The sequence below is a fragment of the Saimiri boliviensis genome, chromosome 11 (assembly GCF_048565385.1).
Source record: "Saimiri boliviensis isolate mSaiBol1 chromosome 11, mSaiBol1.pri, whole genome shotgun sequence".
In the NCBI taxonomy this organism is placed as follows: Eukaryota; Metazoa; Chordata; class Mammalia; order Primates; family Cebidae; genus Saimiri; species Saimiri boliviensis.
The window spans coordinates 2,290,814-2,309,587 of record NC_133459.1 but is presented as its reverse complement, the minus strand read 5'-3'; the positions used below and the strand labels follow the sequence as shown (position 1 = coordinate 2,309,587).

Sequence of the window (18,774 nt, the reverse complement as noted above, 5' to 3'; positions counted from 1 at the left end):
CGTTCTCCCGAGGCGGGCTGGCCCCCACGGGCCTCCTCTCTTTCTAGCTGCCTGAATGTGGTCTCCAGCCAAGCCCTCTACTTCCAACAAAAGCACAAGACATAGTGTGTGGAAATGAAACTCTCTTCATTCTGCGGGGGTGCGTGGGGCTGGGGTACAGCATGAACCTGTCACCTACGCCAATTAAGCCAATGCCCTGGCGACCTCATGCCCTGTTTGCCACATCTGCACCTTGCCTAGCCTATCTGAAGTCCCATCAGCAACTTTGATGGCAGAGCAGGAATGTAACAGAAAAATAAATCGGTGCCTAATGGCCCCGGAGAGCTGAGGGGTTCACAATTATGCCGCGTCTATGTACTAATCTACCAGGCTCGAAGCTCAAAGGAGCCGGAGAGCCTCCTCAGAGTGCCTGCAGTGATAAGGGGCTGGCTGCGTGGAGCTGGGGCTGGGATAAAAGATTTTTTATGATAATTATCTTAGTGAGGAACATTTTTGCATTTTCTTTCTGTGCAATGCAGAGTTTAGCTGGTGGGGGAGGTGCCTATTGGGGAGGCATGCTCTTGACAGGAAAGAGCAGGAAAAGTCAAATATTTGATGTTGGGCCATTATGTGTGGAAAGCAATTAGCCCACAAATGTTGGATAAATTATTAGGAAAATGTAGACCCAGGTTATTTAATATCAGGGGCTGGAGGAGGGTGGGGAGCAGAAATCAAGGTTTTTAAAAAACCTTTTGGAAGAAAGAAATTTCACTGTACAAATGAAATTCCATCATCAAGCACTCTCCTAAGCCAAGTAGATTCGACTCTCGGCGTTCTTGTGCGCTAAGATTCATAGATCTTTTCGACAATTATTTTAAGGAAAATGAGACCTTCCCTTCGGCTACCCAGATCTTGGCAATTTATTTTTCTTTTCTCAACGGCCTAATTAAAACCAAACTTTAGAGGAGAGTACAGATAGAATCCGGCTCGTAAAATTGTCCTTCTTTGGTCACTTCCTTCTGGACACTTGGGACGTGACGGTTACTGCACCAAAGAAGGAGCCCGATAGCTGGGCCTCGCTCAGTGGTGGAAAGGGTAAATTAAGGCAGAGCTCTCCAGGTCTGGTCTCGAAGCCTTCCTGCTAATTCCAGCACCATTCGGTCACCGTGAAATCAGAGTGGCTCCTTAGAGAAAGGTGACGTGAATGGCATTCATCCTTAAGCCCTGTGTGTTTGGAGAGGAGGTCAAAGAAGCCAGGAGGAAAACTCAGCCTCCCCCGGGGCTCCAGCACCAGGAGGAAAACTCAGCCTCCCCCGGGGCTCCAGCACCAGGAGGAAAACTCAGCCTTCCCCGGGGCTCCAGCACGGGGTCACCTGCTCCGGAAACGGCCAGGAAGGAGCTCCCGTTCCTGTTCACTTGTGGGGTCTCACCCCTAACAAAAGCAGCGAGGCTGGAATCCTGGAGCCATCTGCTCGGAGGGACAGGCGCAGAGCTGTGGGGCCAGGGCCCCGTGGGGGAATGGACGTGGAGGCAGGAATGAGCCTGTTGCTGGGAACGCCTCATCTGTGTGGGACTGGAATTTTCTCAGGCATCCTCTCAGCTGTACTTGGGTGTGAAGGAAGGTGAAAGGGAAACTCACTTGTCACATCTCTACTCTACAGAGAGGGGCCGGCAGATGGAGGGAGACGGAAAGTCAGAAGGCTTCCCGCAGCCTTGTCGGGAGAGGGGGCGACTCCGCAGCACCCTGAGAGCAGCCTCAGATCCCATGTTCTCCCTCCTGCCGGACGAAACTGCCCCCAACACTCCCTTCTCTGGGACATTCGCTGTGGGTGCACGTCGCTTTTCAAGATACATATGCCATCATCCACTCTTAAATGAAACTGAAACTTCCCACACCACAGAGAGCTCTGGGGGAGCCAGAAACGCTTCCAAGCCGAAAACTGGCTTGGAGTTCGCTTGTTTATGTACAAATGGGGAAAGCTAAGGCCGCTGTTGCTAATAAGAGCGATAGCCAGAATAAAACACAGTTCTGAAAAATCACCTGGGACCCTAACACTGCAAAGCTATAATCCACCTGATACCAATTCGCCCCCTGCCCGAAGCCCTTCTTAAATTCTGGGCGCAGCTCCTCTGCCCCAGGGAAGAGGAACAAGGGAGACTGTATTTAGGTTGAGCCTTTGTCGGGGTGGGCAATTTCTACAAAAAACGGGGACAGCCAGCAGTTGGGGCCGCCTAGCCCTCATTAGGTGGTACGAGGGCATGAGAGGCCCTGGGTCCTCCCAGGCATCTGCTCCTCTTCCGGGTGGGCTGGGGGCTTCCAGGGACCGGGGCCGGGTTCGGGGAAGGGGTCTTACCGTCCAGGCTGGGCGGCACCGTGCCCATCGGGTAGACGCCTTCCTTCATGTGCACGAGCAGCTCCTCACCTGGCTCGATGTCCTTGATGACTTTATAGTAAATCTAGGAAGCAGAGACCAGAGGGCAGGGCTGAGTGTGGTCCGCGGGTGTCTGGACAGCTCTCAGGGCTCGCTTGGCCGTCACCCTGCGGACGCAGCTCGACCTGCGCTTGGTTTTCCTCTAGTTGCCACCAAGAGGGTCCCCTCTGGAACTTTCACAGAGTCTGCGCAGAAGGAAACGCATCCCCACTTTAATTTGCTTTATCCGGATATTGATATTGATAAAGGGGGTGGTAAACTGAACAGGTAGGATTCACGTCAAAGTTCCCAGCTGGGGGCTCCTGGGGGCGTCCTCAGGGCAGGGCAGAGCCCAGCTTCCACCAGGAGCCCACCTGGGTGGATTCTCGAGTTTCTTTTGTTCAGTTTTGTGTATGTAAGTGAGATACCCTTTGCCGGTAGGGGATCGGGGAGGGGGAGCTTGGGGCGTGGAGTGAATTCGGTTGTTTCTGAAAGTGGCCATGAGCTGAACCCTGGCCTGTGGGTCAGGACACGGGGCTGCGGCTCTCCTGGGAGCGAGGAAGGCACGCTCCAGGATGGCTGGGTGGGCAGTTCCGTGTGCCCGCTGTCAGCATGGCACCTTTAGGTTGACCCCACAGGGGGAGTTGGGGATGGAGGACACCCTTGAGAATGGGGGTGCTCAGGTAGACTCTGCAGCCTGGTCAAGCCCTGGGGGCTCCATTTGGAACCCTGCTCACTGAGCAGAGCTGCTGGGGCCTGTCACTGCAACTTGCCAGGGGCCTCCTGAAAAGAGGAGGTTGTGTTGGGGGTGGGGAAGGCGTGGTCGGGATGAAGAAAACTAGCAGTTCAGAACGGGGAGGCCGGGCCATCTGAGGCCTGGGCCAGGGCACGGGCCAGGCAGCCAGCGCCAGGGACCCTGTGTCCTCGGTCCGGGAATGACTGGCGGTAGGGGGGTGTCTCTCAGGGGCATCTCAGGAACATGCGGGTGTCTGAGACTCTCTTCTGATCACAGTAACTGGGGGGCTCCCAAGGGCCTGCAGGTCTGGTGGGGGAGAGGCCCAAGGGAAATCCACCTGCCCCTCGGAGACCTGGGGCTGAGGCTTCTCCAGGAAAACAGGAAGGGTCTAGACTCAGAAAGGAAAGCGCTCCCAGGGGTGGAGGGGACAAGGCCGTCCTTGTGGGGACTCTTCTGTCCCCACTGATCAGCCCATGTCAGGCCACGCTCTCTAGCAGCTGGACACGGCCGGGCATCCCAGAGACAGGGATGGGCATGGGTCCTGCATGCTCCTCCCTCTGCCCCTCACACTTGCGGATTTCTGCCCATCCCAGCTTAATCCAGAATGACACCAAGGAACTCTCAAAAGGACACACAGAAGCCACAGCATGCCTGTAACGCCCGCTGGCTGTTACCCCCAAGGCACCCAGACAGGAGCTGCACGCCCGAGAACCCACACGCGCAGTCTCGCCCAGGCGTGTGGGAAGCTCTTATGACGGAGTCAGGTAAGGTGCTAAAATCTCGAGGCGATGCAGAAGTGGAGAGAGACTGCCCGTCCTAACTTCTCTCATCAAACCCATGGTCATTAGGATGCCAGGGTTGTATCATCTTATATAAAAAAATCCCAAGTGGCTGAATAGCTGTTTCCTTTCTAAAAAGAAACCTGAGCTGCTACATTTGAAAATCGGACCCTAAGTGGGCAATGAGAAGTGCCAGCTGGGACAGAGCCAGGGTGACCCTCTGAGAGGTACCACGGGTGGCATCACAGCAAAGGCAGGCCGCTGCCACCTGCACCCACCAGTGCAGGCACCAGGGGCTGCTGAGTTAGTGCCTGGCCTGCTGATGCCCCTGGGACAGGTGACCTGGCCTGGGCCCTGGGCGGGAGAGAGGATGGTCAGCAGTGGAGGCTTCTCGAGGGTTCCCGTAAGAGGGCAGTGTGGACCCTGGCCGCCAGCCCCTTGGCTCCACTCCAGGCCAAGCTCCGACCCCCCAGCATCGAGGGTCAGGACTTGAGACCCGGGGCATCCTCTCGCCATCCCGCTGCTCGGCTGTGCTCCAGTGGGGCACAGAAGGCCGGTGGGTGGGCGGGGGCTGGGTGAAGCCCTCCTGGATCCTCCGCCTGGCCCTTCAGAGAGCTTCTGGGCCTCCAGGGACCCCCACTCCCACCCTATCCCTTCTCTGAAGGCCACACGCTCTCCTGGGACACTGACCTAACTCCAGTGGTGAAGGCCACCCCGACTCCCTTCTCTACACCCCATCCCCCCCGGGCAGCCAGATCTCCTGGGACGCCCCCACCCCCCACCCAAGGGTGCTGGTCCTCCACGGATTCCCCCACCCTAGTTCCAAGGATGTCAGGCCTCCCTCTTCCACCTCTTCCCCCAATCCGAGGGTCCCTCAGCCCCCTGGGCCCCCACCCTAACTCTGAGGGCACCAGACCTGCCAGGGGACCTCCCCTCCAGCTCGGACACTGCCCTGGAGCCGCCTCAGCTGCAGGGTCGAGTGTGCTGGGCCGCAGGTGCCCCCTCCCTGGCCGGGGACCCACAGGAGGAGGGTGCCTGGCCTGGCGCGTGCCAGGACACAGGGTGAGGCCTGCGCCTCGGCCAGGGGACTTTGAGCTGCAGTTGGAATTAATCGCTATTAATGTTGATCTTGGGGCCCGAGGCGGGGCGGGTGGGGGCAGGTGGGGGTGGGTGGGGGTCCACGACCTGCCTCCACCTGGCTGTGGGTCAGAAGTGAGCAGGAATCCGGGCAAACTTTTCCAGACCCGCCGGCCCGCCCTTGCCAGTGGCTCGGAGGTGCACACAAAAGCCAGCTGAGTTTTTACAGCCGGTCCCCGGTGCCACAAAGGCCTTATCAGCCAGACGTGCCGAGAACGCTGCTATTCCCGGTCAGTGGGGTCAGGCGGCTTCCCGGGACAAAGGCAGTGGCGGTGGGAACCGGGCGGGGGTCTGCGGACCCAGCCTGGGCCGGCTCCTGGCCGAGGGCGTCACACACGGCGCATTTACTGCAGTGCGGGCCCTTCCTGCAGGGCCTGTCATAAATTACGGCTGCAGCTCCCTAAACATTCCTGCGGCCGCTCCTAATCCACGTTTCCTCGTGCGACCCACCCGCAGTGGGTCCTGCTGAGGCCGTGCTAAGTCAGCTTGGTGGGCGAAGTTTGTTCAAGCAAAAAGAAAGCCTGCAGTTTCTGATAGCCTTTAGCCCCCAGCGGCGGCCTCAGGGAAGGTGCCTGGCCGGGGAGAGGAAGAAGAACAGTGTATTTGCTTAAGCGCCAGGCTGTAAGCATCCGTGCCTTTTTATAAACACTTGCGTCCGCTGCGCCGCTGCAGTGGTGCCTGAGTCCCTGGGTTGTGCCACACGGGAGAGGCTGGGATTTTCTCTTTGGTTTAAGAATCCTAGAGGGTGGGGAACCCTCTTCACAACAGCTGAGTTTACTAGCACCAATAAATGTCTGCTCTAAACGGCTTTAAAAAATAATGATGGCAAACAGACTTGATCTGAAGTTAAGTCCTTGTTTCAACACTTCAGGTTCTTTGTAACAGCAATGGCTTCACTGAACGTGGGCGAGCGGCACGAAACGCAGGTCCTCGGGACGGGAGCTGGATCCAGCGTGACCCTGCCTATTTTCTCCCTCTTTTATCACCTTCCAGACACAAAGAGGCGGCTTCTGGTAGGTAAATGGAGTTCTGGGAAAAATAAATGGCCACGTTCTCAACAGAAGGCAGAGAAATTGCCGGAGAGAAGCCTGGAGCCAGCCCGGGCCACATTCATGGAGACGGAGCCTTTTAGGAAAATTAGTATCATTGCTCCCAACAGTATTCCCTACGGCACAGGCGTCACATGCGCGTGCGCTGGCTGCCAGCTTTGGGATGCCTTCTCCCTACAAGCCTTAAGTGCATTTAAAAAAATATCAAATCAACTCACAAGAAAAGAGACGGCTTTCGAGTATGAAGCCCTAAGTGCTAGGTTTTCATTCCCACTTAATCGTAGAATTTAACAACACTGATAGACGAAAAACTCCATGCCAATTCCACCAGGTGGGACCCCCTGGACTCCAGACTAAAAGGCAGTGGCTGAATCCCAGCGGCGGCCATTCCTTTCCTCTCCATCCTGGAATCACTGATTTTTTTTCCATCGATCGGACTTTTGGGCATTCTTGTCTCTCTTTTTTGACCAGAAACTTTAAAGGGATGCTGGAATAAGATCAGTGAACTCTCCTTCCATGTGCTTATCGTAAACATCTCAATGGCTCACACTCCGGATTTCAGAATTTAACTGTGCCTGAGTTGGTAAAGGCTTTGGGGTGCTGTGTGAGAGGCGTTTCTCACAAACAATGAGAAAGCAGCCACTGGAATCTGAATTCTTCTAAAACTGTTTCCAAAAAGCAAAGTCCCCCGGTGGCCCTGTCTGCCTCTCACCTGTCCTTGGGAGAGAGGGTTGTCCCCGGCAATCGTGTTTTAGCTCTCGGGATCCCACCCCGCCAGGCGGCTGGGTCTCAGTGCTGACTCCTGGCTTCATTTTAACTCCTTGCTGTCCCCACGCGCTGTGAGTGTGGGAAAGCACTGTGATCCCCCGAGCCGCGAGGCTGCCCCAGGAGCTGAGAACGTAGTGATGAATAAATAACCCTAGTCGATGCCCTAAGCACCAGCAGGGGCAGCGCCCGGATTGGCAGCGCCGGGGTGTGGGCAGAGGTCTCCTTCTCTATTCTGTGTGCACGCCTGCGTCCGGGAGCCTGCCTTGGGCTGGCTTTGCTTCCTGGCTTCCTCTGTGCTGAGCGGAGCGGGGGGACCACCGGCCGTCCTCTGGCTGAACGAGGAAAAGCCCGCCGGAGTCCTGCGCTTGGCCACGTTCTTCTCCCGTGCGTGGCTGAAACATTTTTATCGAGCCTAAGTTCTATGATGTGTTGTGTGAGAGACCCAGACATGAAATAAAACTCTGTGTACACTTATCCGTTTCTTAGTTGTGTGGTTTGGATCTGGATTATAAAAACACAAATGATGGGTCTGCAGTTAAATTACCTTGATCATTCTTAAACAGCCTCTTCTAGTAAAGGGAACCTGTGACGAGCAGGATCGGCATATACAAATCCCGGCAGGTGGTTTGCCTAGGGGTTCAGGCGGCACAGCTGAATTTAAACCTTGTTCTCCACCAACAGGAGGATCGGTTTGTTCCAAAAGGGGCCTCGGAAAATGTGAATCAAAGCAACTTGCGTATAATTTGAAAGTCTTTTGTGAACTGGTTATGAAATGCCAGAAGGAGCCCCCTGGCCCTCATCCTTCCCATGTCAAGGGGGGAAACTGTGTCTGAGGGTTGGAGGCTCCTGCTTGCGTTGACCAAATTAACAAAAATATGATTTTTAATTAAAAAAACTGTGAGGATGGTCAGCACTTCTGGAGGCTGAGGCGAGCAGATCACCTGAGCTTAGGAGTTTGAAATCAGCCCGACAAACATAACCCCATCTCTACTAAAAAAATTCAAAATTAGCCAAGGGTGGTGGGGGGCACCTGTAATCCCAGCTACTGGAGAGGTTGAGGTAGGAGAATCGCTTGAACCCAGAGGCAGAAGTTGGAATGAGCTGAGATCGTGCCATTGCAGTCCAGCCCGGGCAACAAGAGCGAAACTCTGTATATATATATATATATATATATATATATATATATATATTTAAAAAATGTGAGAGAAAAAAGCAAAGAGACATGGACAGTCCAGGGTAGGGCCAGAACAAGGCAATGGCTGTCGGGTGCCCTCTGTTTAAAATCCCACCCCTGACAGGGCACAGGCCCAGACGGAAACGCAGGACCCGGGTCGGAGCCCAGGACAGCAGAGCAAAAGAAAAATGCCCTCCGCCGACCCGGGAGGCTCCGGCTTCTCAGGAACAGCCAGCGCGGACTTTCGTCCACCCACGGTGCTGCCTGGCCACCAGCAGGCACTCTTCTAAGACAACGCCTTCACGACAGAACATGCTCTTCGGAGGGTCTGTGTAGCTCCGCTGTGGGCGCCGGGGCCCCTGCTCCGTCCCTGGAAGGCACTGGCGTTTCAGGCTTTGCCTGAGGTCCAGGCAGCCCCTGGGCACTGTGCAGACTGGGGCTGCTTTTCCCAAGTAGGGGGTACTGCAGGTTGCTCGAGAGTCCCACAGCCATTCCGAGGTACGCTGGGGGCCTGAACCCCTGAGTCCTGCTCCCCAACATTCGTGTTTCCCTCAGCCCTGTCCCCCGCTGCCCTCAGCCCCATCCCCCGCCACCCTCAGCCCCATCCCCCGCCACCCTCAGCCCCGTCCCTCGCCAACCTCAGCCCCGTCCCTCGCCATCCTCAGCTCCTCTAGCCAGTTGGCATCCCACCACCAACATTCTTGCCCTATTGAGGGAACGTGAGAACAAAAAACCCCAAAACCAAAAGCGCCACACCGCCATCGTCTCCTCCGGCCTCCCGGCCTCCCGGGGGCACTTCGTCACCAAGCTCAGGTTTTCTTTCTTGATGTTAAAATAAATTCAGGAACTGCCCTGTCTGTCTGCTGAAACATTTCAAACTGACTCATTTGTTCATAATTATGGGAGAAAGCACCACCCAGGGGTGATCTGAGTGTCTTGAATTTTCCAAAAGCGAAAGCAGGAGCGGAGGGTGGCAGAGGGGAGGCCGCACCCCAGAGTGCTCGGAGGTTCCGCGGGCCTCCTGTGCCTCCCTTCACGCTCAGACGCGGCAGGCCCCCGCGGCGACCGCTGCCTTACCTCCCTTGCAATCGACTGCCCTGAAAGTCCCAGGGGAAAGGCGCGGCCACCCGCTGTGTGCAGGGACGCTTTGCTCCCAGGAGAAAGTCTGTGCAGCCTCAGGAGCAGCAGGACGCTCCGCCTGGGAAGCGGCCGGCGCGCCCTCGGCCGTGGTCTGAGGTCTCTTTGTGCAACTGGAAAACCGTAAGTCACCTTTTGGGCAACAGGGCCAGGCCCAGGAGCAAATTCATGGCCCAATGCGGCCTCTGCCTCTGCGGAGCTCCCCCATGAGCCATGAGGAGGGCTGGGAGGAGCCTGAGAGGAGCAAGGGCTGGGATGGGCCCGGTCACCTCTCAAGAGGTCCCAGGGCCAGTAGGGGAATCTCACTGCTAGATGAGAATGTGGAGATGGGGCCATGAGCCCTGCAGCCCCATGCCACGGGGGTGACTTTTGTCTGTGGCGAGGACGGTCCAGCTCCCACAGGGCCTGGGATGGGGAGGGGCAGGACGCCATGCCCGCCCTGCCCAGGAAGGAGGCTGTTAGGGCCCCCACACCTCCCTCAGCTCAGCCCATCCTGCTTCTAAGTGAGGTGCAGGGAGGCGGCAGGAAGCCTCTGGGAAGGTGCTGGCTCGCTGCCGGTCCTTTCCAAGCCCTGGGCCCACCTGTTCTCTAGCCCCTGTCCGCTGCCTCTCCCAGTGCCACAGAGGAGCACTGGGCCTGCCCTCTTCTGTACAGGGCAGGTATCTTGGGGCAAGTCAGGGGATGCTGGGGACAGGGGCCTGTGACACGAGCAGGCTTCTGAGCAGCCAGAATGGGTCCTGGCCAGACAGTCAGAACCGGGCCTGTGGGTGCTGCGCCACCCAGCTCAGCGGGGACCCCAGAGCGCCCCAAGGCATGAGCTAGAGCACCAGCCCGCTGCACAGAAAGACAAGAGACGCGGGGGTAGCGTCCGCCCCCAGACCCCGTCTGACTGCACAGCACCCCGCATCCAGCAAAGGCCAGGAGGAGCCTGGGATGGGCCGAGGGAGATATGTGACTCCCCAGCCTCCAAAGTGCGCCTGAAGTGTGGGTCTCACCCCAGGGACACAGGCCCACCCTGGAGGCCCTGGAGGCTGCTCATGTCCTGGCTGCTACTAGCAGGAGACTTGTGGGAAAGCCGCAGCCTGGGTCCCCGTCTGGATATCGACGGACCTGAGTTTTCAGTTCACAGCAGCCTCTCTCTGCCCGGAAGGAGGGCTCATCTCTTCTGGGGAGCTGCGGCTTCCAGAACTTCCTCTTTAGGATGTTTAGACCCTCTTCTGCCCCAGTCTCCTTGGGCTAAGATCACGTCTTGAACTTCAAAATGACGGTCCTGCATTCCTGACTGAAGGACTTTCCTTGCTGAAAACCATTTGGCAAACTCGACATTGTTCGGATATGGCTCCTTCCCTTTGTGTGTCTGAGCTGTATTCGAGGTAGGGTGTGAGTGCAGCTTGCGAGAGAGACAGAGAGAGAGAGGGAGCACGCGCGAGAGAAACAGAGGAAGCAGGAAGATCGTTCGCTTGCGTGTCTGCGTGTGAGGGAGGTGGTGTCTGTAAGCGCTGCGAAGTCCCGGTGGAACTCGTGGGACGGTGGGAATCTGAGAAAGGGCATTAATATCATGTAACATTTCCTCCTCAAAGAGAAGCTTTTAAAAAATCTTGGTTTTATTAATGTTTCAGGGCAGTTTTGATTTTAGTGCCACACAGGGTCAAACAGGTTGCTTTGCGGGAAGCCACGTTCCTCTGGTCGAGGTCAGGGAATGGACATGCTTTCTGCCGAGGCCGTGAGGCTGTCCGGCGAGGGAGGGAGCATTTACAAACGATTATTGACAAAGTGTCGTAGGAAAACCAGACTGCTGATTGAAATCCGCTCTATCCCTTTCAAAAAGGCATTGATAAAAGTCATCTCATATGAGAGTCTACGGGTTTCTGAGAGAAGTTTTTCATATTTTTAGTGTTTAAATCTTATTACTAATCAAAGGGAAATACATCCAACACAATGCTCATTTTCATTTGATAACTGAAATTCTCCGTTGAGATTTCAGGATAAGCTGCCAACTCGGGCCCTTGCTCCCCGCGCCGGGGCGGCGGGTCTGCCCCCTGCCTCTGGCCTCTGGCCGGCTCTCGCTTTCCCGGGCGTTTCCCGGCATTTCAGCCAAGTTGCTGACCCAGCTCAGAGGTGCACCTTTGCGGGGACATGGGCAGGAACGTCGGTTGCACTGTGATGCCCGACATCACCTGCTGTGCTGCATATGAGGGGTGTTCTCAGGAGCAGAGGGTCTCACGGGAGGGCTGAGGGTTGGAGGTGCCTGAGTCCAGGAACTCCTGTCTGCTTTGGGCCCTGTTGGTGCTGCATTTGCTTAAATATGCATTTCAAGTTCCCTCTGGGTTTGCAGCTTTAATTCAGCCTGTGGACCTAAAACAGAGAGAATGAATCCCTTGAGGTGGAGGTGGAGAGAGACCTCCATCAGGTCAGAAGGTACCCGAAGGAGTTCTGACATTGCCTGTGGTTTGGGTAATGGAGCCCAGTGTGTTTCTGACTCTAGGATGAAGCTTTGGAAGGAGATAATGGCGGGGTAGAGGGAGGGAACGGAGCGGGGCTCAGGAGCATTCTTCGGTCCTGGCAGGAAGGATTTCTGCCCCCTGGTCCTGGCTATGGAAAAACGGTTGGCTGCAAAGCAGTCCATTCCATTTGGACCTCATGTGTAGCTAAAAGAAAAGCTTCCCCGAAATATTAACAATAAAATGAGGTTTTTTTTTTTTTTTTTTTTTTTTTAAAGACAGGCTTCTCTTTGAGAAGATTATACATCTGTTTGTTTTTAAAAAAGCTAAACGCATAAAGATACCCAGTTTGCTGCTTAAGTTTAGTTCAAATGTTCTAATAAACATTTATTTCCTAAATAAAAAGATCTGGGTCCTCTGTGACTGTCGTATGCACCTCACAAAAGCCCAGCCGTGGCTCAGCCCCTCGGCTCCCCCACAGATGACCAAGGACACACACTCTCTGCAAATCTGAGCCCCAGAAGGGGACGGGCTGACCGTCCTGTGCGCCTCAAGCCTAATTCTCCTTCACTCCAACTTCACTTTCATCTGGAAGAAGGAAAATATTTTTTTTAGTTCTGTTCTTATGGTTATGATTATTCCTTTGCTTCATCTCTGTATTTTTTTTTTCTTGCAATCAGAAAAAGTTATTTCAAATATTTTTGGTTCTAACCGAAGGCCATCGAAGGCCTGGAAACAGAGCAGATTCCTGTCCCCATCCGAACGAGCTTGTTCAGCGGTGCGACTGCGTGGTGGAGACAGCCCCACAGCCAAGGGGACAGCAAACGGGGCCCTGGCAGCCGACCGGGGCCTGTGGGAACTCCCTGGAGTTTGCTGTCTGCATTTCTTAATGCAAAATTGCTTCTCTAAAGCCAAGAGCTTTGAACCACTTTTAATGGCTTGTCCAGGATAGGCGGGAATGTGTCATTATGTGGTCTTCACGCACATCATTTTCTACAGCCATGGGATCCGTTTTTTTTTTTTTTTTTTTTTGCTAATGAAATCTCATGTACAACCCGAAGAAGATATTATAGGAAAACCCAGACTGCTGTGACAGAAGGAGCCAGGGACCCCAGGCACTCCAAGGAACACACTACGTTGAGAATGCAGGGTGGGAGTGCCACCCGGGGGGTCTGGCTCCAGAGAGAGAAGGGTCTCCAGGGGCCACTCGGAAACTTGAAATTGAGAAATCCACAAAACGGCAGCCAGCACTGGGGACACGGGGCCTTCTGGAGCGGAAAGAGACCCCATATCTTCTTCCGGATCAGCCTGTGGGTCCAGACGCCTGTTCTGGTGGTGGTGTGGACAAGCTACGGAGCTCAAGTATCCAGGGAGCTTGGGGGTTTCTGAGCCCTGGGGTGGTGGGGACAGAGGGTACGGTATCTCTCGGCCCTGCTTTGCTGCTCGTAGCACAGGGACTCTACCGAAAAGGCCAACGCCTTGAGCAGGCTGGTCAGGCTGCTGCGGCAGAGCCCGGCGTCTCTAGGAGGCCCCTGAGTGGCTGCCCCATTGGCTGGTGCTGACTCTTCGGAGAATTTGGTTAAACAGAGCCATTTTTAGATGGATTCTTGCAGTGACGGTTCCTGCTCTATGTTTCTCTTGTGTCCCACGGGCAGCGCCATTTGCAGGAAGTGTGAAACTGGGGTCCGGGGTCCTCCTTGCTTCATTGCTCTTCTCCACCTGAACCACCATCCTCAGGTTCAGGAGCTGCTGGCCTCAGGCAGCGGCCCTGAGCAAGACTCTGATGGAACCCTCCTGGGGTGAGTCAGCTCCCCAGAAGTCAGCGCTGGCCGAGCACCAAACAGCCACCCAACCGCGGGCCGGGGCTTGGCAGATGTCTCCAAAGAGGCTCAGACAACCCTCACCTCGGCACCTCCGCCAATCTCAGTGCCACGTCCGCAGGGACAATTCCACAGGCAGGAACCCCGTCACGAGCCCAGACCTACCTGCTCACTGATCTGGCACATGGTGAGGTTCTGGTCGTCACAGGAGCATGCCACACGGATGTACTTGAGCCAGCTGCCGGCCCCCGCCGGACCCGCCTCCACGCAGAACCTCTCACTGCCCAGGTCTTCGGAGCTCTGCTGGGAGGAAAGCGAAGCAGGAGTCAGAGGTGGCCTGTGTGCTGCAGGCTGCACACCGCCTCTGCCCGCCCGGAAACCCGGCTGCCTGAGCTCGAGTAGGAGGGCAAGTCGGCCACCAGACCTGAGCCCACCCTCCGGGCATGAGCCTGCCCATCCATGCCAGGGAGTCTCCAGGAGCCCAACACAAAGGCACGGATGGCCTTTTCTTTTCTCACCGAGTAGATCACTGCCCTGGCCCGGCAATAAAAGGAGCGTCCAGAGTTGCTCCCCCACCCCCGCAGCAGAGCTGTCCTGTGTGTGAGAAGGCTGAGGCAGCTGTGACTGGGAGCGGAGCCCTCCGCGAAGGCCCCGGGGCGCTGGGCTGGAGAGACGCGTGTCTGAAGGGGAAGCTGCCGCTGGGTGCGCCCGTGTGTGTGTGTGCGGTGCTCAGGGCAGCCTGCACACACTCTGAGAGTAAGAAAAGCATCTGGTTTCCGTAAAGCTGGAGAGTTTCAGTTTGACACCCGGCAGCGTGCAGGCGCCTAGCTGTTCTCACCACGCCCGCAAAGTCACACGCGCACCGAGCTGGCTTTACTTTGTTGTCACTGTTGCCACTGAACAGGCAGAGCGGCAATCCTACGGCTTGGCTTTTCATTTGCTGTTACCCCTACTCCTCTGAGGATCACTGATGAGACCTGACCTGATGTTCACTGTGGAGAGAGGGCGTCCCCTCGACCAGCCTGACCGTGGGTGGCGGCTGCAGGACCCCTGGCCTCCCCTGCTCTGGACAGTGGCAACCCTGGGTTCGGAATCCAAACCAGCAGCGTCTTGAGCAAGCTTTCTGGGCAGCCCAGCCCAGACAGGGCAGGAGGGAGGGCAGGGGGCAGAGGCTGGGGCCATACCACACTCAGGTCCTGCAAGTAGGAAGGCTGTGTCTGTGTGGGCAGGTGTGCCCCTGGTGTGTGCATCCTGCTGGGCAAGTGGGTCAGGTAGGTGAGTGTGTCCTGGTGGGCAGGGTGGGCCAGGTGTGCTGGGAGGCAGGTGTGTCCTTGAGCAGTTGTGTACTGCTGGACAGGTGTGTCTTTGGACAGGTATGTCCTGGTGGGCAGGTGTGTCCTGGTGGGCAGGTGTGTCCTTGGGCAGGTGTGTCCTGGTGGGCAGGAGTGCCCTTGGGCAGGTGTGTCGTGGTGGGCAGGTGTGTCCTGCTAGACAGGTGTGTCCTTGGGTAGGTATGTCCTGGTGGGCAGGTGTGACTTTGGACAGGTGTGTCCTTGGGCAGGTGTGTCCTGGTGGACAGGTGTGTCCTGGTGGACAGGTGTGTCTTTGGGCAGGTGTGTCCTAGTGGGCAGGTGTGTACTTGAGCAGGTGTGTCCTGCTGGACAGGTGTGTCCTTGGGCAGGTGTGTCCTGGTGGGCAGGTGTGTCCTTGGGCAGGTGTGTCCTGGTGGGCAGGTGTGTCCTTGGGCAGGTGTGTCCTGCTGGACAGGTGTGTCCTTGGGCAGGTGTGTCCCTGGGCAGATGTGTCCTGGTGGGCAGGTGTGTCCTTGAGCAGGTATGTCCTGCTGCACCGGTGTGTTCTTGGGCAGGTGTGTCCTGGTGGGCAGGTGTGTCCTTGGGCAGGTGTGTCCTGCTGGACAGGTGTGTCCTTGGGCAGGTGTGTCCCTGGGCAGATGTGTCCTGGTGGGCAGGTGTGTCCTTGAGCAGGTATGTCCTGCTGCACCGGTGTGTTCTTGGGCAGGTGTGTCCTGGTGGGCAGGTGTGTCCTTGGGCAGGTGTGTCCTGCTGGACAGGTGTGTCTTTGGACCGGTGAGTCCTTGGGCAGGTGTGTCCTGCTGGACAGGTGTGTCCTTGGGCAGGTGTGTCCTGGTGGGCAGGTGTGTCCTGCTGGACAGGTGTGTTCTTGGGCAGGTGTGTCCTGGTGGGCAGGTGTGTCCTTGGGATGGTGTGTCCTGCTGGACAGGTGTGTCTTTGGACAGGTGAGTCCTTGGGCAGGTGTGTCCTGGTGGGCAGGTGTGACTTTGGACAGGTATGTCCTTGGGCAGGTGTGTCCTGGTGGGCAGGTGTATCCTGCTGGACAGGTGTGTCTTTGGACAGGTGAGTCCTTGGGTAGGTGTGTCTGGGTGGGCAGGAGTCAGAAGGACCCAGGAAAGTCAGGATGGGACAGTGACCTGTCCAAGTGGAAACAATGGTCGCTGACTCGGTTCCACGGGCCTCCTGTTCCCTGGAGTTCTCCTGACCGCTCCACTGTGAACTCCAGGACCCGGCAAAGGGGAGGAGCCGTCCTCGCCCTCTTCTCACCAGAGTCGGGTGCTTTGTGAACAGCTCAGGCATTCCCCAGGCAACCACAGGCACCTCCTCAATGACCAAGGGCCTGAGAGTCCACGAGGAAACGGAGGTTTCGGGGGCAGCCGCTTAGCTCGGAGTGCACAGAAGCTGCTGTGGGGTCCGCCTGTGCGTCTGCACCCCAGCAACCCTGAAACCACGCCCCTCCTAGGGCCCATGGAGCTGCTGTGGCAGCTCCGTCCTCTAAGTGACAAGTCTCTGAGCAGATACGCTTGGGCCAAGCTCTGCCGGACACCCTGCAGGCTAATCTGGAAAGAGGCTGTGAGCTGAGGGGTCTCAGTTCTGAGACTTTTTGCTTTTTGGGGACTTTCTCATTCATGCCAGAGCAAAATGAAATGGGCCTAATTCTGAAAAGGAGATGGACCAGAGAGAGCCAGGCCGAGTCCAGGAAGGTGGAGTGAAGCGTGGATGCAGGAGATGGAAAGAGACAGCTGGGGAGCCCACCGGGGCACAGGAGCCCTCCGGCCCAGCCTCCGTCCTCAGCTGCCAGCATCTAGGCCCTCAGGAGGCCGGGCCCAAGCACATCCACTCGCGTGCAGAGGCTCCTGTGACCCCAGCGCCTGACCCTCGGATGCTCCGCAGGCACTCTCCTGGGTGCCTAGCCATCTCAGGCCTGGGGCTGGAGTTCTTCTTTCGAACAGTTCAATGTCAGCACCAAGCAATGGGGAGGCGCACGGTCTGCCCCGGGCTCTGTGCGTGGCGTTCCATCTCCTCCTGAGGCTTCCAGGACAAGTTGGCTCTCAGAGTGTAGCAGAGACAGGGGAGGGCCTCAAGTCTCTTTCCTGTTTCGCTCGCTCTCGGTCTCCCTGCTGACACCCACCACCAAGCTGCGGTTCCTGACGAAGGGTTCCCAGAGGTGCCGGGTGAGGGAGATTGGGGTGCAGGGTGGGAGGTTGGCCAGGGTGGAGGGGCATGCTCCTGGAGTCCCCGTGTTCCCTATCACACCCAGCCGTGCCCACCCCCGGGGTCCTTCTGGCTCCATCCAGGGCGGTGGGAGAGTCACTTGAAGCCTGTCTGATTTTGGAGATGGCAGCATCAGAAATGCTCCCAACATCATGCGCTGGCTGCTGTGGGCTCCATCAATCCAGTGACTGTGACTGAGTGACCAGGTCCCTTCTTTGCCCGGTGTCGCCGTGAGTCCTGTCCACTCAGAACTGAGGATGGGCCTGTGTCTAGAGGGGATGTGGGTTCAAGAAGCATAACCAGGCTAGAGGCCGGCGCCCGAGGAGAACGCTGGTGGCAAGGGGAGGGGACACTCGACATGCAAACGACGGATTAGTAGGAGCACAGCTGGCCACGTGGGGATGGCAGCATCCTTGCCTGTCCCCAGGCCATGGGTCCACCTCTCCTTCGAGGCCTGCAGATGTCACAGCACATCACACACAGTGCCCTAGGGCCGAGGGCTGGTGCTCACCCAGGGTGGGTGGTGCCCTCCCACCTGGGATCTGGACTTTTGTCCTCAGAGCTGGAGCACCTGGGTCGCAGCACCACACCGGTGTAGCCAGGAGTACGTGCTCCTGAGTACATGCCCCTCGGAGCCCAGCGACCAGCTGATGGGGCTCAGGCCACTGCCCGAGAGGCAGGGCTCACCCCTAATGCATCCAAGACATGGGCTCAGCCAACACCTTCCCCTGCTCTGGGACCCGGCTGGCTTGAGCCTCGCTTTGGCAGGGAGTCTGTGGCCACGATGCTGTTGGGGACTCAGGGCAGAGTCCCAGGGAGACCTCCTCTGTGTTACCAACTTCAGCAGAAACACCTCTGCCCTCGGCAGGACCACCCATCCTCCTCGATATCTGAAGTCCTGGTCCCTAAAGGGGCTGCCTGAACGTTCCTCACCCTGTCCAAGGAGGTCACTGCCTGTCTTGCCCAAATCCAGGACCAGCCCAACCCGAGAAGCACAGACTCGGCAGCCTGCCCCACTGTACCCATCTCTTGCCAGGATGGGGTGGCAGGGGCATGGCACGGGAGGGAGGAGGCCGTCAGGGGCTGGCCGTCCCCGGAGGAGGCAGGTTTCTTACCCCCTAGGGTGTAGACCCACCAGCCCCACGGGGCAAGGCCCCTCCCCAGGCACAAAAGTCTCCCAGGGTCCCCTCACCTCCTGCTGCACATCAGGACACCACTGGAAAGGCCTGGCAAGCCAGAGCTGCGGTCTGCAGCCCTCTGCCTGAGGAGGTAGCCCTGCCGTCTTCCCCTGCCACAGGGAGGGAACGAGGCTGGGCTGGCCAAGACCCGTGTGCTCCGGTCCGCCCCACCACTTGTCGGGTCTGGGCTGGAGCTCGCTATGGGGTGGGGGACCCATGGCCCCTGTGTGGTTGGTGGCCTGGGTGCCAGTCACTCCCTCTCTGTCTCCCCTGCTCTGCTCTCTCTGCCTCTGTATCTCTCCCTCTCTGTGTGGGTCTCTTTTGGGCTCTCCTTATATGTGGCACAGGCACTGGGGGAAGGTAAATGGTGCTGTGAGCGACCACATCCATCACACAGGCTTCTCCTGGGTCTGGCAATTGACTCAAGAATGTTGGCCTCGGCCGGGTGTGGTGGCTTACGCTTGTAATCCTAGCACTTTGGGAGGCTGAGGTGGGTGGATCACCTGAGGTCAAGTTCAAGACCAGCCTGGCCAACATGGGGAAACCCCATCTCTACTAAAAAGACAGAAGTTAGCCAGGCATGGAGGCGTGTAGCTACCCAGGAGGCTGAGGCAAGAGAATTGCTCATACCTGGTAGG

The 18,774-nt window shown here is 57.2% G+C and overlaps 1 protein-coding gene across 4 annotated transcripts in view; it reads right to left on the bottom strand.

Moving 5' to 3' along the window:
* The window catches only part of PRDM16 (PR/SET domain 16), a 355,063-nt gene that overhangs the window by 37,815 nt on the left and 298,474 nt on the right, over positions 1–18,774 (bottom strand). For 2 of the 4 annotated variants that reach the window (XM_074379953.1, XM_074379954.1), the window contains exons 4-5: positions 13,597–13,734; positions 2,334–2,436 (exon numbers count right to left, since the gene is read on the bottom strand). In XM_074379953.1, coding sequence (XP_074236054.1) covers positions 2,334–2,436; positions 13,597–13,734 — 241 coding nt within the window. The remainder of the gene's footprint in view (positions 1–2,333; positions 2,437–13,596; positions 13,735–18,774) is intronic. The other 2 variants (XM_039473778.2, XM_039473779.2) reach the window with 1 other exon arrangement.